Source organism: Molossus molossus, unplaced genomic scaffold, assembly GCF_014108415.1.
Source record: "Molossus molossus isolate mMolMol1 unplaced genomic scaffold, mMolMol1.p scaffold_m16_p_7, whole genome shotgun sequence".
NCBI classification, from domain to species: domain Eukaryota; kingdom Metazoa; phylum Chordata; class Mammalia; order Chiroptera; family Molossidae; genus Molossus; species Molossus molossus.
In genome coordinates, this window is record NW_023425401.1 from 338946 (window position 1) to 363756 (window position 24811).

The 24811-nt window shown below is 54.3% G+C and overlaps 2 protein-coding genes across 2 annotated transcripts; both read right to left on the reverse strand.

Moving 5' to 3' along the window:
• Positions 1–4956: 4956 nt before the first annotated feature.
• On the reverse strand, positions 4957–14166 carry DDX56 (DEAD-box helicase 56). The gene is made up of 14 exons (XM_036247324.1): positions 14081–14166; positions 13548–13709; positions 12603–12763; positions 12289–12459; positions 12073–12163; positions 11305–11549; positions 10364–10483; positions 9731–9844; positions 9541–9635; positions 8717–8790; positions 8547–8636; positions 7981–8086; positions 7252–7322; positions 4957–7040 (listed from the first exon to the last, which is right to left on the reverse strand). Exons 1-14 carry the CDS (start codon positions 14138–14140, stop codon positions 6963–6965), a joined length of 1638 nt encoding a protein of 545 aa, XP_036103217.1. The 5' UTR covers positions 14141–14166; the 3' UTR covers positions 4957–6962.
• Positions 14167–19600: 5434 nt separating this feature from the next.
• TMED4 (transmembrane p24 trafficking protein 4) lies at positions 19601–22902 on the reverse strand. The gene is made up of 5 exons (XM_036247573.1): positions 22866–22902; positions 21916–22016; positions 21686–21811; positions 21317–21463; positions 19601–20636 (listed from the first exon to the last, which is right to left on the reverse strand). The coding sequence occupies exons 2-5, from the start codon at positions 21997–21999 to the stop codon at positions 20487–20489; spliced, it is 507 nt and encodes a 168-aa protein (XP_036103466.1). The 5' UTR covers positions 22000–22016; positions 22866–22902; the 3' UTR covers positions 19601–20486.
• Between the last annotated feature and the right edge of the window lie 1909 nt (positions 22903–24811).

Here is a 24811-nt window from a genome sequence, read left to right on the forward strand (position 1 = left end):
ACTGAACCTTTTATTTATATACAATGTCTTCGTCTCTTGTACGAATTTTGATGTGAAGTTATCTTGTCCGGTGTTAAGAGAGCCCTCCCCTCTTCAGGTTACATTTGCATCGAATACCTTTCTCATCCTTTCACTTTCTGTCTTGGTCTCAGGGAGTCTCCAGCAGACAGCCTACAGCTGGATCATGGCTTTAACCCATTCCACTCATCTCTTTTGATTGGAGAGATTAGTCTGCTTCTATTTAAAGTAATTACTGGGCCTGGCTGGTGTGGCTCAGTGGATTGAGGGTTGTCCCATGGACTGAGAGGTCTGGGTTCAATTCCCAGTCAAGGCACATGCTGGGGTTGTGGGCTCGATCCAGTGTGGGGCGTGCAGGAGGCAGCTGATGATGTTTTCTCTCTCTTCCCTCCTCTCTTTCTAAAAAATCAATTAGCCCTGGCCAGTTTGGCTCGGTGGTTACAGTGTCGGCCTGCAGTCCAGAGAGACCCGGGTTTGGTTCCCGTTAAGGGCATGTACCTCAGTTGCAGTTTGTCCCCGGCCCTGGTTGGGTCGTGAGAGAGGCAGCCACTCGATGTGTCCCTTTCATGTCGATGTTTCTCTCTCTTCTTCTCTCTCCCTCCCACGCTATCTGAACAAAAAATGAAACACTGTCCTCGGGTGAGGATAAAAAAAACATTAAAGCCCTGGCTGATTTGGTTCATCAGTTGGAGCATCGGCCTGCAGACCAGAGAGTCCTGGGTTTGGTTCCCGCTAGGGGCACGTACCAAAAATAAAAAAATTTTTAAAAATAATCAATAAAGCCGGGGACGGGGTAGGGGGGATGGGGAGGAGGATGTCAATGGGGTAAAAAAGGAGAAACATCTGTAACAAAAATAAAATTAAAAAACTTTAAAAATAAAAATAAATTGCCCTGGCCAGTTTGGCTCAGCAGTTAGAGCGTCGGCCTGCGGTCCAGAGAGACCCGGGTTCGGTTCCCGCTAAGGGCACGTACCTCGGTTGCAGTTTGTCCCCGGCCCTGGTCGGTCGTGCGGGTGGCAGCCACTCGATGTGTCCCTTTCACGTCGATGTTTCTCTCTCTCTCTCTGTTCCTCTCTCTCCCTCCCACTCTACCTGAACAAAAAATGGAAAAATGTCCTCGGGTGAGGATAAAAAATAAATAAATAAATAAATATAAAAATAAATTAATTTTAAAAAACATTTAAAGTAATTACTGGTAAGGAATTTTCTTTTTCTTTAAATTCTCACCCAAGGATATTTTTCTCTTTATCTTCAGATAGGGTGGGAGGGAGAAAGAGGGAGAGAAAGGGAGGAAGAGACACATTGGCTGGTTGCCTCCCGCACAACCCTGACCAGGATAAACCACAACCCAGGTACATGCCCTCGGCCAGAACTGAACCCGAGACTCACTGGTCCAAGGGCTGATGCTCTACCGCTGAACCAAACCGGCCAGGGCTAGTTGAATTTTTTTATTTATTGCTTTGTAGAGAAAGAGCGAGAACATCGATTTGTTGTTCCACTTTATTCACACATTTATTGGTTGCTTTTTGTATGTCCCGAGAGGGAATGGGACCTGCCACCTTGGCATATTGGGACAATGCTCTAACCACCTAAGCTATCTGGCCAGGGTCTGTGTTTAGTTGATTTTCATCAGGAAAACTTTGAAATTCCCCTCATTTCCTTTGGTGTGTATTCTACGGCCGTCTTGTCGTTACCATGGTGTTCCATCGAACATCCTGAAGCTTTAACACTCATTTAAATGGGTAGCAGCTTAGCTCCAGTAACAACATCGGCCCCAGAGCATAGACCGATAATCATTTCAAATGCATTAGTCTCCTAAATTATGTAGAAAAGATATGGAGTTAGAAAACCAAGCTACAGTAATAGTAGCTCTTACACTAATCATTTTTTCTTTAAATTTACTAGTTCTTAAATCAGGTAGAAAACAAAAAGTTACAAACCACTATTATAATAACACAACTTTTGTAATTGCCTGTGTGCTTATATTTATAGAGATTTTGGTTTCTCCAACTGGTTTTGAGTTACTGCCTAGAGTCATTTGTGGCCCACGGGAATCCTGTGTCTCCTGCAGGGCAGGTCTGGTTAAGAACTCTCTCTGTTTTTGTTCATCTGGGAATGTTTTCATTTCTTCATTTCAATCGATTGCCTCTCGTACCCATCCAGACCAGGATCTAACCCAAAACCTGGGCATGTGCCCTGACCAGAAATCAAACCAGTGACCTCTTGGTGCATGGGACGATGCTCAACCACTGAGCCACACTGTGGGTAGGTCTTTCTTATTTATTTAATCCTCACCCGAGGATGTTTAGAGAGAAACATCGATCCATTGCTTCCCGTACACGTCCCAACTGGGGATGGAGCCCGAAACCCTTCCATGTACCGACCGAGCCACACCAGCCAGGGCCACTGGGTCTTTTTCTGACAGTTTCTGTGGATTTTTTCCTGGGAGTGGACCTATGTTCCTGTTTCTTTGTAGACCTTGTGACTTTTTTTTGTTGAATAGTGGACATTTGTATTTAATAACACAAATCTGGGAATCAGACTCTTCCCCTTCCCCAGGGTGTTATTTTTTTATTGTTGTAGAATGTGGATCAGCCTACGTGATCTTTTCTGAGCTGTCCCTGGTCACGTACAGACACTGTCTAATTCTCCCTGTATGTGCAGCTGTTTGTGTTTTTTAAAAGTATGTTTTTATTGATTCAGAGAGAGGAAGGGAGAGGGAGAGATAGAAACATCAATGGGCTGCCTCCTGCATGTCCCCTCCTGGGGATCGAGCCTGCAACCTGGGCAGGTGCCCTGACCGGGAATTGAACCCAAAACCTTTCATGTACAGGATGACGTCCAATCAGCTGAGCCTCAGGAGCCCAGGGCTATGCAGCGGTCTCTGAATGCCCTTGTTTGTACGTCTGGCTCCTGGTGAGAGCCAACAGTGAAGAATGAAGGGGCATAACTTCCCTGGACAAAGCTGGAGGGTCTTACAGCAACGGCTGTCCCGTCTGCACCTCCGTGACCAGAAGCAGCGATCAGATCCACATGTGGAGAACCGGTTCCTTGGTGCCGCCCCCCAGACCAGCGCCCATGAGCTGTGTGCGGGCTGCCCCAGGCCAGCTGCATAACCCTCAGCTGGGAGTAAGAAACCGGCAGGTGCTAAGAGGTGAAAATGACCAAAGCAACCCAATGTACACAAGAGGAAAGGGCTCCTAGTCCAGGCTGGGGGTCAGAAAAGCTTCCTGGAGGACGCGGTACCTGGCAAGAAAGCTTCTACGCTCAGGGCTGCCAAACGTAGCAAATGAGGAGCAGGGCACACGCTTGCCTCGAGTTGCAGACGAACAACACGGAACCTCGTGCTGCGTCGGACACTGGTCGCGACCTACCTACACTGAAAGTGAGATGAAGCTGTGGCTGAGAAGGAACAGGACAGGCTGAACCCAGCTCTCACCTCAGGCCCCAGGTCAGGCCCACACACCTGAACACCCTCTCACTCTGCCACTTGGCTGGGTGGAGAGAGGCCGGCAGCATCCACTCTGAGCCGATGTTCCCGTCTGTGAAGTGGGTGGGCGTGTGGGTGTCAAGGCCTGAGGGTGTCTGGGGTCCAGCTGCACAGCCCTCCTGGGGAGTATAGACTCGCCCTGCTGGGTGACACCTCACTCGAGAAGCCCTGCGTTCAAAGGGGTGTTAGTTGCAGAGACCTGTGTGCACGGCCAGTGCAGGGTGTGTCCCCCACAGGACCCTTGCCAGGGCGAGACCCCGGAGGAGGCCGAGAGCAGCGGGGTGCCTCCCGGGAAGTGGGGCACCACAAGGGCTGCTCTTGGGACAGGACGGAAGCCCCCCAATGTGCCTGCCCTCTAGCTGAGCCATGGCCACACGCGCTTACTGCCTCCCGGTGGGCTTGTGGATGAATGGACACCGAGCTCTGTGATGTCCTGGGAGGACTGAGTCGGCCACACGCCCCCCTGTACCGCAGGAAGGCAGCTGGCCAGGCATCTTCCCTTCCAACGAACAGTTTCCTGCTTTTCCATGTAAAAAGGCTGTGACCAGCACAGGACAGGTGACTCAGTGTCCCTGCCGGGAGGCAGGACGTCCCAACGCCTTTCTGGAAAAAGATGACGTTTGGCACAGGCACCTCCCTGCTTGATCTCTATTTCAAGCTGTCACCATTTCCTCCTGGGAACGGTGCCTCTGGAGGAGACCAAAGTCCCAAAACCAACCGATGCCCCAAAAGCTGAGTCACTGATCCTGAGTCACGGACTCTGCAGATGGGGATCAGCGGGAACGGGATGGGCACCTGAACCTGCTCCTGCTCTGGGCCAGAGGTTCCGGGGACACCGCTGCCCACAGCGCTGAGGCATCGGACCGCGGCCTCCTCTGCTTAAAGACCAGCTGCACCTGTTTTACCTTTGAACTTTTAACATGTACTGTCATCTTTTCAAAAGTAAATCAAGTCAGTCTCTTAGCCTTCGCCCGTTTTCGTGGACATGAGGACTGTTTCCTCAGCTGGGCTCCCTCCCAGCCCCCGCAGGGCTTGCAGGACAAACGGATGCTTCGTGGGCTCTGAGGTGGAACGCGTTGAAGGCCAGGTCCTTTTTGTTAATCCTCACGCGAGGATGTTTTCCATTGGTTATTTATTTATTTATTTATTTATTTATTTTTATCCTCACCTGAGGATATTTTTCCATTTTTTTTACAGATAGAGTGGGAGGGAGAGAGAGGAAGGGAGAGAGAGAGAAACATCGATGTGAAGGGACATGAGTGGCTGCCACCCGCATGACCAACCAGGGCTGGGGACAAACTGCAACCGAAGTACGTGCCCTTAGCGGGAACCGAACCCGGGTCTCTCAGGACCGCAGGCCGACGCTCTAACCACTGAGCCAAACTGGCCAGGGCTTCCATTGGTTTTTTAGAGTGGAAGGGAGGGAGCAAAAGGAAAACACTGATGTGACAGACACATTGATTGGCTGCCTCTCACACAACCCAGACCAGGCTTGAGAGTGACACCAGCCACAGCGGAGACACTCACTGAACGGCGCTGACCTCCCTGCCACCAGGCCCGGTGCACCAGCCTGGAAACCTCCAGGCTCATCCGCTGCCCAGTCGGTGGAGCTACAGCAGGCTGGCCCTGCCCTCAGCTCCAGGCCCAGGGGCCTCCATGTGCTCACCAAGGACAGAAGCTCAGCATCAGACACGTCCAACCTGAGGGCGCTTCCTCATGTGTAAACAGAGCCATGTGGGGCCTGAATGAAATGCCTGGGCCCCTGGACATCCTCCCTCTGTGAACTCAGGGTGCAAGCACACTCTCCACAGCCTGGCCAATTCAGACCCTGCCAAGTGTCAGGTACTGCTCCATCTCAGGAAGGTACCTGGGCGTGACCAGCTCCCAAAGCGCCTGGGATGGCACCTGCCCCATGGTGGGGTGGACAGCAGGCCAGCCCAGGCACCAGTGCGAGCCTCCGCTGACATCCAGGCCCTGCCTACCTTCCCCACGCGGCGACCTCAATGCCAGGGATTCCTGCGCCTCCACTCCCACAGGACGCTCCCAGAAGGCTCAGCACGGAAGGGCCAACAACTCACGGGGAATGCGGGGCCCCCAGGCCTCCGCCCAGCCCCAAGCAGGGACACAGCCCAGAGCAGTCCCCTTCAAGAAGGAACATCACTGCATAAGCCCCAGGTGCCCAGTCTCCCACATCTGCCCTGGTTCTGGGACGCAGGCTCACGGGCAAGGGCAGGGAAACAGGAGGCTGCATCCTGTTGCAGAGCAGCTGTGTCCCGGGGTCCAGGCCTCGGCTCCTCGCCGCCTGGAAGGCCTAAGGCTGTGCCATCCACACTCAAGGGAACCCAGCAGGCGCTTACTCGGCCGCAGTGACTGCTGCTCCAAGGGCACCTGAGCCCCAGGAACACATGGGCTCCGGGCGCCGTCCTGGCTGCTGCCTCACCATGTGGGGATGGCACCCTGTGAGCAGCCTGGATCCCTGAAAATCCTCCCAACAGAACCAGAGCAGGGAACGCTGAGACCCAAACCCAATGTCCCTCCAATGCTGAGTCCTACCACACCCGATGACCGCCAAACGCCCAGCCTCGCCCCTGTGCACACCCACTGTGCTGAGACCACGGCCAGATTTTCCTTCTGAAACTCAGGTCCGTCAGACCTTCCCGACTGTCTCCGGGCCCCCAAGCCCACCCCAGGTCTTCCCCCCACAGCCTGGCCTCGTGAGGCCTGACAAGCAGGTGGAGGTGATCCCAGGGTGAGGGACACAATCAAGGGCAGTCAGCAGAGCCCCTCCACCAGGCAGCAGGAGCTGGGGGCCCAGTGTCAGGCCCTCACGGCCAAGCAGAGTGCAAAGCGCAATGCGTGTGGGTCCATCACCTCGCCCCCCACTGTGTGCACTCAGAACACGCACACAGTGCGGGTGGGAGCAGAGCCGCGCGGGAGCTTAGGACACTGTTCCCGGTGGCGAGGGGAGCGCTGAACCTACCACACTGGGGGCGGCAGCAGGCTCCAAATGAGGAAGGCCCGTCTTCCCTGAGGGTAAACTACCATTGTGAGCTTCAGAGCAGAAAATCATCAGCGTGACCCTGAAGAGGTCACAGGGCAGGTGTGGGCTGGAAAGAGGCCTGGGCAGTGCAGGCGGCTCCCAGGGCCAGAAGGCCCCAGGCAGCAGCGCTGCACGGTTGACCCCTGCTGGCCAAGCGCTGCACGCAGCAGGCAGAGCTGGTTCAGGTGGCAGGCCACCTTCCTACCAGCAGGAGGCCAGAGCCTAGGCAGCTGGAATCTTTATTGTCTTTAAGGCACAAAAGGCCAGCCTGGCAGCCCCGTGGATCTGGAGACCACAGAGTCTGGCTGCCTGGGAACCTGGGCCAGCAGTCCAGGCAGGAATTCAGTCCGTCTGGGAGAAGCCAGCTTCCCCGCTGTGCTCAGGCCGGGAAGACAGGAGGCTGCCTGGCCGACTTCAGGAGAGCACCCTCGTGGGTCTGCGCTTCTCTCCTCTGTGCTTGAAGCTGCGCAGTGGGTTCTGGGTCTTCGCCTTCTGTGGGAGCAAGGCCACAGGTCAGTTGGAGAATGCCCAAACTGAGACACTCTGACAAGTGGGTGTGTTGCCACTTCAGGGCCCTGCAGCCAGGAGGCTGGAGTTCTGGCGGGTTGTGGGGGCCACTCTCCTCCAAAGCATGTGCACACCCTGGTGACGATGGATGAAGTGGGGAGGGGAGCGCAGTTGTATCAAGGTCCGGGGGACATACCTTGACCTTCCTAGAGGACGGCTTCTTCCGCTTCTTGTGGGGGTGAACCAGGCCCCGAAGAGCAGGAGGAACTGAAAGAGACACGAGCCTCAGCAGCTGTGTCCGACCCCTGCCTGACCCCTCCTCACCTACACAGGCCCCTCGCTGTGATCCAGGGCTGACCCACATCAAAGTGCCTGCGACCGCACAGCTACTTGTAACTGGCTTGTTGCAATGACCACACAGGAGAAAACAAAGATGTATCTTAAAGAAGGAAATGCTGCTGAAGTGGGGAAATTGTGATTTTTCCACGTGATCTGTTACTACAAATTCATCCCAAACTGGTAGCCTCTCCCCACACATCCTTCCTTCACCTGTCAGACATGTCACTTCCCCCAACCTGCTGCAGGATCCTTGACCTCTGCCCTCACCTCCACCTGCCCTTGGCACGGGGCAGAGCCCCATCCAGCCAGGCCACACTGTCAGAGGGGCTCTGAGCAGCACTCTGCACCCCAGCCTGCCGGCCACACTGCGGACAAGTGACTCTGCTGCTCTGTGACAGGACGGGGCTCCCTCCTTGCTCTGCATGCCTGTCTCCACCAGAGAGCTACATGCACCGGGGCCACACAGCGAGGGGACCTGCACATCTGCGCAAGCGCCGCTGCCGCTCTCCGTGGTCCTGTCAGCCCAGCACACAATGCCGAGCACCACCATCCCCAACAGCTTGGGGCCTGCCCAGGCCCCACTCACCCAGGTAGTCGGGGACGTGGCCCAGGTGAGGCTTCACCACGGCAGGGTGCAAAGGCAGGTCATGGCGCAGCAGCTGGAGGTCCCTGGGGTTGTCTTCAAAGTATGTCTGACAAGGGAGAGACAATGAGCTGCAGAGTGTCTCCCCGTGTAATCTCACAGGCTTTCTGAGCAGGTAACGCGTGTTTAGAATGTAAAAGGCCGCGGTTTCCCACTGCCTCCCGACCACCCTGTCCTCTCCCAGAGGCAGCGGCTGGGGCACATGGTATCACAGCGCACCTCTTCCCCTGGCGCCAGCCAGATTGCCCCACACTAACAACAAACAGCGTCCACCTGTGGCGCACCACGCCCTGCTCTGGTCAGCACACCCCTGCAGGGGACACCCAGATGCTCCCACCTCTGGACTTGAGAACCCACGATGAACCTGGACCTGTGCATAACCATGCACGTTCACAGACACTGCCGTCGTGGGACAGATCCTCCTAGGAGTCTCCTGCCAGACCAACCACTGGCTCCCCGCAGGGCCCCCACCCGCCAAGGCCCAAGCACCAAGCTCAGCGCCTCCTCACCTTCAGCCTCTCCGAGTGCAGAAGCTCCTCCTTGATCTCCTTCAACCTTGCCTCTCGAATGGCTTGTTTCGTCACCGAGCGCATGGCGTCCTGGATGGACACGAGGGTCAGGACACGGGCTGCTGGGATGCCTGTCCCACAGGAACCCACTGCCGTCCCGGCTCACTCACCCTGCAGCGGTAGCGGAAGCCCTCAATCTCCTCCATGTGGAACTGGTAGGGGAGCAGGGCGGGGGCCCCGTGCTCTGTGGAGAAGCAGCAGTGAGCGGCCCCCGGGCTGTGGACCCACAGCCTCCCGCACCCCTCCCAAGGGTGAGGCAGCCTGCACCCTGCCACTCATTCCCTGGGACTCGGATGTGCACACACAGCATGAAGCCTGGGTCTCCCAACAAGCACAACAGTTCTCCCGGGTGCTGGAGCCGGGGCAGCCCCGTGTCCCCTGTGTCCTGGGTGCTGAAGCCGGGGCAGCCCCGTGTCCCCCGTGTCCCAGGTGCTGGGAGCCAGGGCAGCCCCGTGTCCCCGTGTCCCGGGTGCTAGAGCCGGGGCAGCCCCGTGTCCCCGTGTCCTGGGTGCTCATCACATCCCTTAGCCTCAGGGCCTGCCCAGCCACCCACTCTCCTCCCTTGGGGCCACTTTGGACCCTGTGCCTTTAACCCCCTAGTGGTGGGCAGCCCACCACCCCTCCTCCACTGTCCTTTTCTCCCGGCCTGACTGCCCCATGACAGACAGTGTCTTCTCCCAGGGCTGCCTCCTGAGACACCACCAGCCTTCTCCCCATTTCTCAAAACCCCTCCCCCACCCCCAGCCCTCCTGCCCCTAAACGTGACCCTGGACCTGGGCGTGCTTATCTGTGAACAGGGCAGTGCCTGGACCGCGGGCAGGACGAGGACGGAACGAGGGGCATGGGCAGGCAGGCTGAGCAGAGGCGGAAGCTGGTCACACCACTGTCCCTGCCCCATCGCCAGGTCCTAGGTGAAGTTGGGCCTGGCTCTTACCTCCACCGAGAAGCTCCTCGATCTTGCCCAGGTGGGACTGCTCCGTGGGCAGCACAAAGGTCAGGACTACGCCTGGGTTGTTGGCACGTGCTGTCCTGCAGAGAGATAGATGGCCCAGCCCATGTCTCTGGCCTGACCCCTAGGGGTGCCCACAGTCCAGGTGCCCGACCGTCATGACCGGGTCTCCTACCTGCCAGCTCGGTGGATGTAGGCCTCAGGGTTGGGGGGGAGGTCAAAGTTGAGCACAGCACACACATGGTGGAAGTCTATGCCACGGGCCACACCTGCCTCCGGGTCACAGGCCCTGCAGGGGGCAACCAATTGATGTGGCTCTCCCACACCGACTTACTTTCTCTCTCTCTCCCCCTCCCTCCCATTCTATCTAAAAATAGCAATAATAAAGTAAATAAGTAAATAAATAAAATTCAGAACTGTTCCAGGAGCTGGGCACAGGGGGCGGCCACACCCTTGCCCTGACCTCAGCTCTGGGGCAACAGTGGAACTCACTGTCCAACAGGCTGATGCGAGAATCCCATCAGAAGACAGACTGCGGATTCCCTTCCCCCCAGGAACATCCTCCCCACACGTCACAGCTGCACCCAGCGCAGGCTGGGCCACCTCCCCTGGCCAGTGTGCCAACAGCCCAGGCAGCCTGGCCCCTCGTGCTGCCAGGGGCCACTTGTGCCCTCACTCCCTTTCTCCAGGCCCAGCAGCCAAGCATGGGCTCTGTGGGCTATGCCAGCAGCCAGGCATGGCTCCCCACTCTGGCACTCTGGTCTCAGTCTTCCTGGGGAGTGCTGGAAGGACAAAAACATGGACTTACCTGTCCCCCTTGGGCCCTTTGCCCCGGTGCCTGCCTTTGACTGGGGCCCCCAGTACTTCAGTATCAGTTGCTATGACGCAGTCGTAGAAGCCTTGGTTGAACTGTGAGATGATGTGGCACCTGTGGCACAAGAGGGGCAGGTCAGCCCCAAGAGCAAGCTGGAGGCAGCTCATCACCCCAGCACCACTGTGAACATCACTCTTCTGCCTTTCCTCTTCTGAAACTCTTCCCCTGTTTATCTGTGAGTCAACCCCCTCGGCTAAAGACACAGTAGCAGCGGGTATCTCAGAGTTTGTGCCAGAATCACTGAGTATCTGTCAAGCCCAGAGCCTGGCCTTAAAGCATTTAAAAAACAGGAACGTTGCGCCCTGGCCAGTTTGGCTCAGCGGTTAGAGCGTCGGCCTGCGGTCCAGAGAGACCCGGGTTCGGTTCCCGCTAAGGGCATGTACCTCGGTTGCAGTTTGTCCCCGGCCCTGGTTGGTCATGCGGGTGGCAGCCACTCGATGTGTCCCTTTCACATCGATGTTTCCCTCTCTCTCTCTTCCTCTCTCTCCCTCCCACTCTGTCTGTACAAAAAAAAATGGAAAAATGTCCTCGGATGAGGATAAAACAAACAAACAAACAAACAAAAAAAACAGGAACGTTGCCCTGGCTGGTGTGGCTCTATGGTCAGAGCATTGGCCCACAGACCAGAGAGTCACAGGTTTGATTCCAGTCAAGGGCATGTACCTTGGTTGCACTTCATCCCCGGTCCTGGTCAGGGTCGTGCAGGAGGCAGCCAGTCAATGTCTCCCCCCCACCCCTTCCCACTCCAGCTGAAGATAAATAGAAAAATATCCTCCGGTGAGGATTAAAAAACAACAACAGGACCGTCAACTGAGTCTCCCCCTCTCTAATCCCCATCTTCAAGGAATTTCAAGTGAGACAGCAGCCACGGCCACCTGGAGCGCAGGGGGAGCTCGCCGTTGAGCACGCAGGTGGGAATGCTGAACTGCTCCAGGAACAGGCGCAGCCGGTAACTGCGCTCCAGAGTGTTGACGAAGAGCAGGGTCTTGCCCCGAATCAACGACAGCTTGAGGAGGGCGTACAGCAACAGAAACTTGTCCTCCTCAGTGTCGCAGACCACCTGAAACTGCTGCAACTGCTCTGGCCCTGGCAGCTGGGACTCTTGCAACTTGAGGGTAACCTGGAGGGACAGGCCTGGGGTCAGGAAAGAAGATAGAAATGCTGCCACAAGCCACTGTCTCTCCAACACAGAGCAAACATGTTAGTGCAGGGCACCATGGTCCCCTCCAGCTGGTATAAGGATTCAAAGGACCCTAACTACAGTGGGGTACAAAAGATATAAAACTGCACGCCAAGTATTTGGGGCACAGAACAAATAATAGTAAGGTGGGATGCTCACAGAAGCAGCCTTTCTCAGGAGCAGAGGCCACATAGAGACCTTTGGCCCTGCTGCTAACGGCAGCCCTTCTGTCCCTTGGGGGTCCCTGCTCAGGCCTTCAGACAAAGCATGGTCTACAACCTGGGAAACACCTGGAACCATACAGTGGTTTAGATTTGGCAGGATGTCGTTGACTGCTGGCTTCCTGTGCTTTAGAACCAGAGAGGCTGAACCAGCAAACATCAGAAGGCTCCTCTGAGCAGAGAGGATCAAGTCTTTGAGTGTCACATGTCAGCAACTCCAGACATCTGCACAGGGCACTCACCGGGTTATGCAGTACCAGCTCCTTGAGTGTTTGTACATCCTCATTAAAAGTAGCCGACATCAGAAAAGCCTGATAAATCCGGGGCAAGTGACTAAAACAAAACAGAGTTCCATCAGACTCCAGCTCCAAGGGCCTCTAAACTGTGGCAGCCGGACTTCTGGCTGCCTGCCCCAGGCCCAGGTGTCCACTCAAAGCCCCCACAAGCCTCCTCTTTACCAGAGAAGACTCTTGAGCTCTTCCTCAAAGCCAAAGGAGAAGAGAAGATCAGCTTCATCCATCACCAGCAGCTCCAGGGAGTCCCGCAACTTCAAGTTATCTTGCTGCAAGTGGTTTAATATGCGAGATGGGGTCCCCACCACTACGTCAGGCTTCTCCATCAGCACAGCTCTGCAGGCGGGCAACACCTCAGTGTTGGGAAGAAGGTACAGCTAGGACCTCACCTGGACCAGCCCCCTTTACTGCAGCACACAAACCCAATCCCACGTCACTGCGTAGCTTCACTCCCCTATAGTCCTGGTGCTTTCACCCACCTCTGAGAGGCGGAGTCTTCAGCGGCCGAGACATTGGCCACCCGGATGTCTCGGGCACAGTAGGCAGCCAGCTGCTGAATCATGCACTGGGCCTGCCGAGCCAATTCCTTGGTGGGCACAAGGACAAGACCACGCACAGCCTGCTCCACTGCCGGGCCAGTCTGCAACAGCACGAGTTAGACATTTCAGACAGCCAGTTCGTGTCATTCTGGCCACCTGGTGCTTTCTCTAACTCTTCCAGGCAATCTGACCCAACTGCTATGACTTCAACATGACTCTGCTTACTTCTCCCTACCTCAGAAAGTGGAACAGAGGGTTCTTTTCCCAGGCACTGACCCTCAAAAACAGTAACTTACTTTATGGTTATTAAGTTACTTAAAATAAACCAGTCAGAGGGCTAGAGTTTCACAATAGCGTATAAGTAGGAAGAGGCATATACCCAGTTTTTATAGCAAAAAGAAAAGACAGCTATTTATTGGAGAAGGGCCTGGGCTAGGACCCAGGTGGCCTGAATTCCAGCCCAGAACGTTTGCCACGACAGCACTAGGATCTCTGGGACCACCCCTCACAGGTAAGAAGCCAAAGAGAAAGCCAGGTTCTTGAGGAAGACTCATGACACGGCATGACTTTCCAAAAGGGCACGACTGCCCTGGCAGCGTTGGCCTGCGGACCAGAGAGGCCCAGGTTCAGTTCCCGCTAAGGGCACTACCTAGGTTGCAGTTTGTCCGCAGCCCTGGTTGTGGTCGTGTGGGTGGCAACCAGTCGATGTGTCTCTCTTGAATTGATGTTTCTCTCTCTCTCCCCCCCTTTCTCCCTCCTGCTCTATCTGAAGATACATGCAAAAATGTCCTCGGGTGAGGATAAAAAAATAAACAAAAGAGGGCACGACGGACACTGGGACGCCGGCATCTCCCTCCCGGCCCTTTGGGGCGGCCCGCGACCCACCGCCTTCCGGTGGAGCAGCAGCTGCAGCATAGGGATGGCATAGGCGGCCGTCTTCCCCGAGCCCGTGCGGGCCCGAGCCAGGAGGTCCTTCCCCTCCAGGGCCAGCGGGATGGCCTTCTCCTGGATCAGCGTGGGCCGCGACCAGCCCAGGTCGGTGACAGCCTAGCAGAGAGAGCGGCGGCTCAGACGCGCGCAGCCCTGAGGCCCCCACCACCCCGCGAGGCCGGCCCCTCGGCCCCCGTCAGCCCCGCCAGGCTGGCTGACTCCGCGGTCCCCACCACCCCGCCAGGCCGGCCCCTCGGTCCCCACCACCCCGCCAGGACGGCCCCTCGGCCCCCACCATCCCGCCAGGCCGAACCCTCGGCTCCCACCACCCCGCCAGGCCGGCCCCTCGGCCCCCACCACCCCGCCAGGCCGGCCCCTCGGCCCCCGTCAGCCCCGCCAGGCTGGCTGACTCCGCGGTCCCCACCACCCCGCCAGGCCGGCCCCTCTGCCCCCACCCCCGCGCCAGGCCGGCCGGAGCCCGCCACTACCTGCAAGAGCCGAGGGTCAAGGCCCATGTGTTCGAACCCCAGAGCCTCGGTGTCCGCCATCCTGGGGCTCTGTCGTGACAGCGCGCACGCGCGCCAGGCGCAAAGCCACAACGAGGCTCAAAGCAACAGCCAATCCGAGTCGGAGGAGCCGTCACTTCCGGAAGTGCTGGAGCCTAGGCTTCCGGTGTTCCGGCGGAGCTCTGCGGCTGCGGGCACGCGCGCGGTCCGGGTTTCCGGACAGAGCGGCGGGGGTCGGGGGTCGCCTGGGCGCCCCGCAGGTCCCCTCCCGCCCCCTGACGCTGCCTCCTGAGGCCGGCTGGGTGGGGGTTTCGTGCGGCGGGGCGGGGCTGCGTGGACGCGGGTGTGGTCCCTCGGCGCTCGCAAGTAGACCGGTGCAGGCTCCGGCGTTAGCATCGTTAGCGCGTCTTCGGCCAGCGTCGCCCTAGTCCGCAGGCGCCCCGGCCGTGACTCCCTGAGAACAGGTGCGGCCCGTGGTAGCTTCACGGAAGCGCCCTTGCCTGCCCAGCAGCCCGGCGTCGCTGTCCGGGCCTGGGAGCCGCTGCCCCACCTGCTGCGCTCGGGAAGAGCGCCCCGCGGGGGGCTCCGGGCCGGCCACCGGGACCCAGGAGCGGAGGCGGCCGGCGGCTTTCTGAGTAGAGCGCAAGGGACGGTGGGTGTGGCGGCACGCGGTAGAGGCCAGAGGCTGGCGGAGGTCCGGGCCACAGCCAGTCCCAGGGCAGGCCCCAGCGGTTGGACTGTGCGGGACGAGCGTCGGTAGAATGAGTCGCTCGAGACCAAGAGGAAGGGAGGTCTGTCTGGGGTTCCCAAACCTGGCTGCCCGTCACTTATCTGCACAGATTGGTTAAAAATGAGGATTCTTGCGGGCGGAACGGAGTGGCCAACGGCTTGCAGAGCAACAGGCCCAAGTTTTGTGACTACTGCGATGCATACTCACTCATGACTCTCCCTCTGAGAGAGACACTGCAGCGGTAGGAACCCGCCGAGAATGTGGCCGACTGCGGCCCCAGGTGGAGGGAGGAGCAGGCTTAGAGCCCGACTGATGAAACCACCGCAGCGTTTCAGCAGGAAAGATGCCTCCTCCTCCATTCTCCGCTCCCCCCACTGTAGGGGTGATACTCCCCCCTCCCCCTAGTCTTCCTATCCCTGATATGATGCCAGCACCCCATGGGAGCCCTCCCATGATGCCAATGACGGGTCCTCCTCCTCCTGGGTTTATGCCAGTGGGACCTACTCCTGGAATGAGGCTGCCAGTGGGAGGGCACCTGCCAATGATGCCTGGGCCCCCAGTGATGACTCCCACCTGTCCCATGATGGTGCCCACTCGGCCAGGAATAACTGGACCAGACAGATAAGGCGAGAGGGGGCACTCTTTCTAGCAGTTTTGTTTCACTTGTTCTGCTTTACCAGATCGTGGTGCTGTGACTTGCCCTGTTTTCTAACAGCACGACAAGGAAGACTCTTCCTAAGAGAATCGTTTGGGAAGGCAGTAGTGGGACAAAAAAAACAATTTTCATTTGTACTGTGAAATGTAAAAATAAAGTTGTCAGCTCTTTTAGTTTTAAAAAAAACAAAAACAGAGGATTCTTGCCCCCAGGTGTGTTTTCCTTGCCTCTTTCTCCTAAGCGCCAAGGGCCCTTTTTTTGCCTTTATAACTTTTTTTTAAATTAATTTTTTGTTTTGTTTTTTTATCCTCACCCGAGCACATTTTTCCATATTTTGTTCAGATAGAGTGGGAGGGAGAGAGAGAGAGAAACATCGACGTGAAAGGGACACATCGAGTGGTTGCTACCTGCCCAACCCAACCTGGGCCGGGAACAAACTGCAACCGAGGTACATGCCCTTAGCGGGAACCAAACCTGGGTCTCTCTGGACCACAGGCCGAAGCTCTAACCACTGAGCCAAACCGGCCAGGGCTGTTTATTTATTTTTAATTAATTTATTTTTGTTACAGATGTTTTTCCTTTTTCCCTCACTTATTCCTCCTTCCCCTCCCTCCCCACCCTGTCCCCACCTTTGTTGTCCATGTCCATTGTTCATACATACATGCATATAAGTTCTGTGGTTTATCTCCCCCCCGACTCCCTCTTCAGGGGATTGTCAGTCTGTACCCCACTTCCACTTCTCTGGGAGTACCCCGTTCCTCAGACTGTTATGTTCATTATATTTCACAAATAAGTGAGATCACGTGATATTTATCTTTCTCTGCTTGGCTTGTTTCACTTAGGAAAATACTTTCCAAGTCCCTCTCTGTCCTCTCAAAGGATAAGAGATCTTTCTTTCTTACAGCTGCATAGTACTCCATTGTGTATATGTACCACAGCTTTTTTATCCATCCGTCTACTGATAACTTGTTTACTGAACCCATTTCCCCTGTGGCTCACTTCTACCTCCGTGACTTTTTCTTTTTTTACATAGAATAATGCTATATTTAACAAGCTAAAAATATGTTCTTTTGGCTTTAAGTCTTGAAAAATGAGGGGTAAATCAAAGATTTGTTTCCTGTCCTCTGAGTTATGTATGGTTATGTGTATACATCTATAGATGTTTTTGCTTGTTATGGTCACTAACCCCACTTTAATTAATACATTAAGTTTTATTATAATAGTGCTAAAACCCGAATTAAATATTCCCTGAGCCCTGGCCAGTTTGACTCAGCAGTTAGAGCGTTGGCCTGCGGCCCCGAGAGACCCGGGTTCGGTTCCCGCTAAGGGCATGTACCTCTGTTGCAGTTTGGCCTTGGCCCTGGTTGGGTTGTGCAGGTGGCAGCCACTCAATGTGTCCCTTTCACGTCGATGTTTCTCTCTCCCTTCCACTCTATCTGAACAACAAAATGGAAAAATGTCCTCAGGTGAAGATAAAAAATATATGTGTATATACACACACACACACACACACACACACATATATATGTTCCCTGAGTCTAACAGTCTCTTCTCCCAAGCCTGCCTGCCTCCCGCCCTCCCCTAATTCTGCTCCGCAGCCTCCATTAATGGTAGGTCTTTAGAGACCACCAGCATCCATATTGAGAACTTAGAAGTGAGTATTAGATCTTAAGTCCCTATGACTTATATACCCTCTAGCTGAAGATTTTCCCTGGGAAGTGTATGTGGAAGGTAAACTTTCTCTTATAGTTTGAAAAAAAAGGGGAGGGGGTTCTTGGTTCCCACCTTTATTAGTTTGGTATTGCTGCTGTAACAATTACTATAAGCAGTGTCTTGAAACAGCACGGATTAATTACTTGTGGTTCTGTAGGTCAGGGGTCAGACAAGGTTTCATGGGGTTGAAATCAAGCTGTTGGCAGGGTTGCATTCCCTTCAGGAGACTCTAGAGGGACAATTCCTGATTTTCCTTTCCCAGCTTGGCTGGCGGCCCATCTTCCTCCATCTTCAAAGCAGCAACAGTGGGTTGAGTCCTCACATTGCATCAGTGTGACCTTACTCTGCCTCCCTTCTCCACCTTCAAGGAAACTTGTGATGGCACTGGGCACACCCAGACAATCCAGGAGAATCTATTTTAAAATCAGGGGTTAGCACCTTTTAATTCCCCCTTGCCATGTCAGGTGACGTATTCACAGGCTCCAGGGATTAGGACACGGACGTCATTGGAAGGCCATCGTTCTGCCTACCATACGACCTCAAACACAAACCCACTTAATCAGACTGAACCTGGGTGTTACTGAGGAATTTGTGTTGATGAGTTTCCCAGATGGCCCTTTGTATAATCTCTGTCGTGGGCCCAGCATGATTACCAGAGGTAAAAGTGAGAATAGAGAGCAGTTACAGGTCAAGTGAGGCTGGGACCAGAAGGAGACGGGGCCTCCAGTCCCAGTGAGAGCTGGGGACCGGCCCAGAATGACAGACAGGCCATGAGTAGAGTGTCTCCCCCAACCCTTTTATTTCCTTTTTTTGAGGTACGAAGGTAGAAGGCTGACTGGTAAGGATGTTATGTGCTCTAAGAAAGAATTTCAGAAAGGAAATCAGGGAAATGGAGTGGGGTGGCGGTGTCACCTGAATTCCACAGATGTAGTAGCTATATTGTCTTTAAAAACTTTGGGGCTGTAATATATCTGTACCACAGCAGTACGGAATCCTCCCATCTGCCCCACCAGGGTCGTGTAATGTAATCCCACATTTGTCCTCGCCCCACCCGGCTTCCTATCACACACTGACAGTTGACCCTGGCTGGCTTGGCTCAGTGGTTAGAGCGTCAGTCCTAGGACCAAAGGATCTGGGGTTCGATTCCTGGTTGAGGGCATGTACCTGGGTTGTAGGTTATATCTCCGGCCCCAGTTGGGGCACCTGTGGGAGGTAATTAATAGATTTGTCTCTCACATTGATGTTTCTCTCTCCCTCCACTCCTCCCACTCTTCTCTAAAAACCAGTGGGAACAAATATCCTCAGGCGAGGAATAACAACAAAAACACCGACAGGAGAAACCTGGGACATCCTGACCTACTGCGCAATGAGGGTGTAATCTCGTCTGGCATCTGCAGACTTGCAGCCAGCCTCAGCTTTTTGCTGTTGATCCTCACCCAAGGATATTTTTCCATTCATTTTTAGATAGAATCGGAAGAGGGAGGGAGGGAAACATCAATGGGAGGAAGACACATTGATTGCTTGCCTCCTGCACGACCCTGACTGGGGCTGGGGACTGAACCTGCAACCCAGGTACATGCCCTTGACTGGGAATTGAACCCGTGACCCTTTGGTCTATGGGCCAATGTCCTAACCACTGAGCAAAACTGGCCAGGGCCAGCCTCAGCTCTTACCTGTAGCTTCCTGTCCTCCCATAGCCCAGACTCCATTTTCTTTTCCTGGATTCCTAGGAACAGCCACAGAGCAGACAAGTCTCATACTCTGCCCAAGCCTCATGCTAGTAGCCCACACAGTCAGCTAGTTCTGATTTTCCCCGTTTACTTGAACATGAATAAAACTAGAAACTACCATAAATCTAGATTACATATATTTTTACAAGTAAAAATAGGTAGCCCGGGGCAGTCTGGCTCAGCAGTTGGAGCTTTGGCCCAAGGACAAGAGTTGCAGGTTCGATTCTGGTCAAGGGCACATACCTCGGTTGCAGTTTGGTCCGTCCCTGGTTAGGGTCATGTGGGAGGCAGCCAATTGATGGATGTCGCTCTCTCTCTCTCCCTCCCTCCCTCCCTATCTGAAGATAAATGAAAAAATACCCTCAGGTGAGGATTAAAATTTTTAAAAAGGTACATATATGGAATAGTAGAGGACATAAAGGGAAAAACACGAAAGGAAAAATTTGATTTTATAGATCAAATAAATAAAACTATGAAACACACTGTCAAGAATGGGCAATTAAAGGCATTGTTTTCTGTAGCAGACACATCCCACAACTGCAGGCAGGCCCAGCCCTGGCACCAGGAGTCCACCCGGGGCCAGCTGCACAGGCAGGCAGGGCCAGCAGCCTTTCCTCCATGTCCCTGTGTGCCTCCACTCTGCCCACAACCTCATATTTCATTTCCGACACAGCTAGTATAACACGTTTTATTTCACTGGAAAAATCTGTATAAAGAACCAAACCTGGTTCCATGAAAACATTTACCATAGCTTAAATAAAGATCAAGGAAAGAGGGGGGGAAAGAGGGCCCTGCCTTGTGCAAGCCGTCACGACCTCACTCTTACTGAGGCCCTGTCTCATGGGAAATCTCAAGTGTCCCAGCGGAGTCTCTGCTTGGCCCTCTGCTAAGGCCCTGAGGGCAGCTGGGACATCTGCCTTCTGGCCCACAAATGGCTGAAATCCTGAGAACTGCCACAGTAGTTACCAAAAACATGGATAAACAGAATGCAGAGGGGGCTGCACTGGTGTTTTCAGCTAATCATACACAGGCAGTAACACCTCAACTCGGAAAGAAAAAATATAATTTATCAAAAAATAGTTCTAATGCATAGAAAAACATTTCAATCCTCTAGGGCCCCTGCCCCCTATTTACATTCACACAGCCCACTGAGCAAACCCAGGACTGATGGGAGCAGGGAGGCAGGGCCTCCTTGGTGGGGCATCTCCATCACCCATGCACGAGCAGATGAAGACAGAAGGTACAGGAGAGACTTGTCATGTGCTTGGTTTGTGACAGGGTGAAGGGGAATCACTGGAGGTGGAAGAAGCAGGACTTAGTCCGGGGCCAGCTCTGACTGTGCACAAACTCCAAGACATCTTTGAAAGCTTGGACCAAGGTTCTGCGTCCTTGAGAACCAGAGTGAACAAGTGGCTGACTGGGATGCTTTGTTGCCAGGGAACCAATGTGGTTTATATTCTTTTTCACTTTTTCCCCCCTCACAAGCCAGGTGGATAAGGTGTTGGGTGGGGAAAGTACCATATAACTGAGGTGAGAGGGAAGGGTCACACACAGAGGACACTACACCAGCTTCTTGGCCTCAAAGAAGCTCTTGAGGTGACGCATCTGCCAGATGCCAGTGAGGATGAGAATGACCGTCTGAGTGATGGACCACCACAGGACCCTCTGGTTGGTGCTCTCACTGGTCAGACGAAAGCGCTCTTCACGATACTGTGGGGGACAACAGACCCAAGATTAAATGTGCAAGAAAAATGAGTCCTGGCTATTGTGGGGCCACTCCCCCTCCCACAGGACTACCCAACTGTGGGACCAAACGCCTTCTGTGCTGCCTGACTCCACAGGAGTGCCCCACAGAAGTGACGGGCAGCCACTCCACAAGAATCTGCTGGGACGGAGTCATGCTCCTGACGTTTCAAGCAAGATTCCAAGGTAAAAAGATGATGCCTAGATTTTCACTTTATGCTATAAAGCTTGAAAAGAGCCCCCTACACCAGGGATTTTCAAACATTGTGCCACAAGGATTTTTAAAACATGCAACACGTCTTAGAACATGACTATTTAGGCAGGGGCACTGACCTCTTTTCCCTTCATTTGTCAAATAAAAATATGACAACAGCCAACACAACAATAGCTGTCCTGTGTGAATGAATCAAAATTATACGTTTTGTGTGTATCAGGTCAGCAAAATATATATTTTTTGGTGTGCTGCAGGATTTTAGTAATTAGTTTAAGTGTGCCATGAGATGAACAAGGTTGAAAATTGGTGCTCTAGACTGATACCCTCCATTGCACTCTGAACAGCTCATCAGGAAGTCCCTAAGCAGAAATTCTGGTGGGTGTGGTGGGTATAAAGGTCAACCGCCAGGTCCCAGTACAGTCCGTGCTCTTACCCTCTGGTAGTCCTGTTCCTTTTGGATCTGCTCCACCTGATCGAGCAGCTGCCGGGCTCGGAGCTGCAGCTCCGTCAGTTTGTCCTTGGCTGCAATCTCAGGGTAGTTGTTGGCATGCTCCCCAACCTGGATGTCTAGGTGCACACGCTGCAAGGACACAGGGTTGGGGAGAAACCCTGGGTCGGGGAGCCTCAGACGGCCTATTCCGGACTATGGAATCCATTTTTATCCCCGACTGTGGGACACAAGAGCAACATCTGTTTCCCTAATTATGACTGTGCCACCAAGGGTCACAGATGACGGTGGCGACCATTCAGAACTTTGGAACCCAGGGAGAGATTCCGAGATGCAGCCAGGGGACGTTCTTACCAGCCTGCCGCCGGTGAAGAGCACCATCCTGGTGGAGTTGGAGTGCAGGCAGATCTGGTGGTCGCCGGGGGTGTGGGAAGTGAAGGTGAAGCGCCCCTCCGAGCCGTACTGCCGGGACAGCACCACCTGCAGCACAGCAGGCAGTGAAGGCCCCGCCTGCACTGCTCCCCGGGGGCGGCCGAGGTTCTCCGGCTCCGCGCACCCCACGCCACGGCCTGCAGTGGCCCTACCTTGCCTTCGGGGTCCTTCACCTCCACGTGCATGCCCAAGCCGGGGGTCGAGGGCAGGAAGACCTCCTTCTGCTTATCCCACATCTGGGTGCGGTAGTTCCCTGCGGAGCGACAGAGCTGTCACAGCGCGCCTCCGCGCCCGGCTCCCACACTCCGAAGGGGTCCGCGGCCGCGGCGGGGAACACGCGGGGCCCTAGCCACCCCCACCCCGCCTGACCGATGACCATGGTCTCGTCGGGGATTTCCTCGATGAAGCAGCGCTTCTCGGTCTCGCCGATGTGGAAGTAGAGCCCCCGGACGCCCACCGCGCACAGCGCGAGCAGCAGCAACGCCGGCCGCCTCATCGCGGGTCGCCGTGGGGATTCCACACCTGCCTTCACGCGCCCTCCGCCCAACGCGCATGCGCACGCCTGCGCCCCGCTCCCAGGCGACGCAGTTCAGCCAGATCGCCTAGCGCGCGCGCGCGCGCAGTGACGCTCGCCCTGCGTCTTTCAGGCCAGAGCACGGGCAAGAGGAGTGCGCATGCGCGAGACGCCCGGGGCCGGGGCCCCACCGCCCCTCAGCGACGTAGTCCAGTACCCACACTTGCCAACACGCGCCTGCGCCCCGCTCCCAGTAGACACAAAGCGACCGCGCAGAGCGTACGCATGCGCTAAAATGCCTTTCTACCGCAACCACCTCCGCCCCCCACCCCCTTGCCCCGTCCGCCAGCGTGGTGGGCGTGCGTACACTATCCCGTGAGGGCTGGGACTGAACCCGGACCCAAGGAGTGGAAGCAGGGTGAGTGTGGTCCTAGATAGGCGTGGGAGGGTCAGGCAGGCCTGTTGGACCTCTTAAGGGCTTTGGCAAATGAGAACCCTAGGGGATTTTTGCGGATTAGCGAGCTTAGACTTCAAAATCCTTCTGTCCTGGCAAGATAATCATTGTAAAACCGATGAATGGTACAATACCTTTGTAAGTAATGTTTAATCGGAATCAGGTATTTTGTCTTGCAGTTACTGGAAATTAAGTTTAGAGGACATCATGAGGCAAATCCAGAATATGACAACTGGGACCGACCTTTAAAAAACTAAAGTGAGGCCCTGGCCAGTTTGGCTCAGCGGTTAGAGCGTCGGCCTGCGGTCCGGAGAGACCTGGGTTCGGTTCCCGCTAAGGGCACGTACTTCGGTTGCAGTTTGTCCCCGGCCCTGGTTGGTCGTGCGGGTGGCAGCCACTCGATGTGTCCCTTCACGTCGATGTTTCTCTCTCTCTCTCCCTCCCACTCTATCTGTACAAAAAATGGAAAAATATCCTCGGGTGAGGATAAAAAAAATTAAAAAAAAAAAAAAAAACTAAAGTGAGGAAGGGGGACACTAATTTGGATGCATAATCCCCAAGCGACGTGTGACCTTCGCCGACCTCATGGTGTGGTACAGTCTGCAGAGACTGGTTCCAACAGTGCCTCACTTCCCTGGACCTACGTGCTTCTCCCATTGAGGGTGAGATGTTTTTCCCTCCACCTGATTCTGGGCCTTCAGACTCCCATTTTCATTCTCTTGAAACCCAGCTGACACCCTACCCTACTGAGCTACGTCATTGGAATGAAGCCCTTTTGGACCCTACAGTTAGAGGGGCTGCCCCAGCCAATACATAGCACAAGGACCAGCTAACCCCACCAAAACCACTCAGTGCAATTATGCAACTGGGAAAAAATGAGGACACTATAAACTGACAAAGAAAGGTTTCCAGGATATATTGCTACATTTAAAAGGGAAGGTGCCGGGCCAGTGTGGCTCAGTGGACTGAGTCATCCCACAGACTCTCATCAGAACACACGCCTGGGTTGCCACAAGGCTGGATCCCCAGTAGGTGGATGTGCAGGAGGCAGCCCATCTGTTTCCCTCTCACATTGATGTTTCTATCTCTCTCCCTTCCTCTCTAAAAAAATCAATAAAACATACTTTAAAAAATAAATAAAAGGCAAGGTGCAGTTCTGGCCAGTTTTCTCAGTGGTTAGAGCATCGGCCCTCAGACCTGAGGGCTGCAGGTTTGATTCCTGGTCAAGGGGCATGTACCTGAGTTGCAGATTCAATTTCCAGCCATGGTTGGGGTCATACTCAATGTGTCTCTCACATCGATGTTTTTCTCTCTCCCTCCCTTCCACTCTACCTAAAACCTCAATAAAAAAATATCCTCGGGTGAAGATTAACAACAAAAAAGCAAGGTACAGAAAGATTATGTACAAAATTATCTTTGGAAGACTAAGACTAATAGAAGAGGTTACTTACAGGTCACGTGAATATTCAGTCAGTATACACCACTATGACTGTGCTGATTAAAATAGAAATACTTCTGTTCTACTTGGTAAATTGCCACTCTCCGGTTGCCTCCTGATCCAATAGTTACCCCTGGCAGGCCAGCAGATGAGGTAAGAGACATCAGAGGTGCAAGAGAGACTGCAAACTAGACCTTTTAATACCTTTTTAAAATATATATTTTTTCCCATTCAACAGTTTTTTTGTGGGTTTTTTTTTTTTGAGAGAGGAAGGGAGAAAGAGAAACATCCATCAATTGCTTCCCACAGGCACTCTGACTGGGGATCAAACCCAAAACCTGGGCATGTGCCCTGACTGGGAATTGAACCTACCACCTTTCTGCATACAGGATGATGCTCCAACCAACTGAGCCATAGTAGTCAGAGCCTTTTAATATCATTTTTATTTCCAAACCATGTGTCTATGTTACCTACCTAAAATTGAAATATTATTGTTACCACCATTCTCTATCACAGTACCCTGTTTTATGGACTTGAAACCATCAATTGCTGTCTTGCTGGTTTACCCTAAATGGCAGCTCCACTGTATATTGTATAGATCTTGCCTGTCGTATTCACCTCTGTATCCCCAGCACTGAGAAC